This window comes from Opisthorchis viverrini (assembly GCF_000715545.1).
Source record: "Opisthorchis viverrini unplaced genomic scaffold opera_v5_210, whole genome shotgun sequence".
Taxonomy (NCBI): Eukaryota; Metazoa; Platyhelminthes; class Trematoda; order Opisthorchiida; family Opisthorchiidae; genus Opisthorchis; species Opisthorchis viverrini.
The window spans coordinates 329671-329901 of record NW_008751866.1 but is presented as its reverse complement, the minus strand read 5'-3'; the positions used below and the strand labels follow the sequence as shown (position 1 = coordinate 329901).

The 231-nt window shown below is 47.2% G+C and overlaps 1 protein-coding gene across 1 annotated transcript in view; it reads left to right on the top strand.

Moving 5' to 3' along the window:
- T265_08261 (hypothetical protein) overlaps window positions 1-231 on the top strand; it is a gene marked incomplete at both ends in the record, with an annotated part of 4873 nt that extends 4642 nt beyond the window's left edge. Inside the window, one exon of the mRNA XM_009174009.1 lies at window positions 38-231. Coding sequence (XP_009172273.1) covers window positions 38-231 — 194 coding nt within the window. The remainder of the gene's footprint in view (window positions 1-37) is intronic.

The window sequence follows — 231 nt, the reverse complement described above, 5'->3', positions numbered from 1 at the left end:
GAGCAGTGCTACACCCTTTTTCACTTGTGCCTTTCAGGTGAACGAGAGCCACTGACCGACAAGAACGAAACCGACCCGGGAAACTTGGGCAAAAGCCTCGATCCTGTGTATCAATCCGTGAATCTGGGAACGGGAACGATACCGGGTTATTTCATATTATTTTCATGTCGCACTCATTTCAGCGTCCTTTATATATGGACAACACACAATGAAGCACGATCACACGCATAG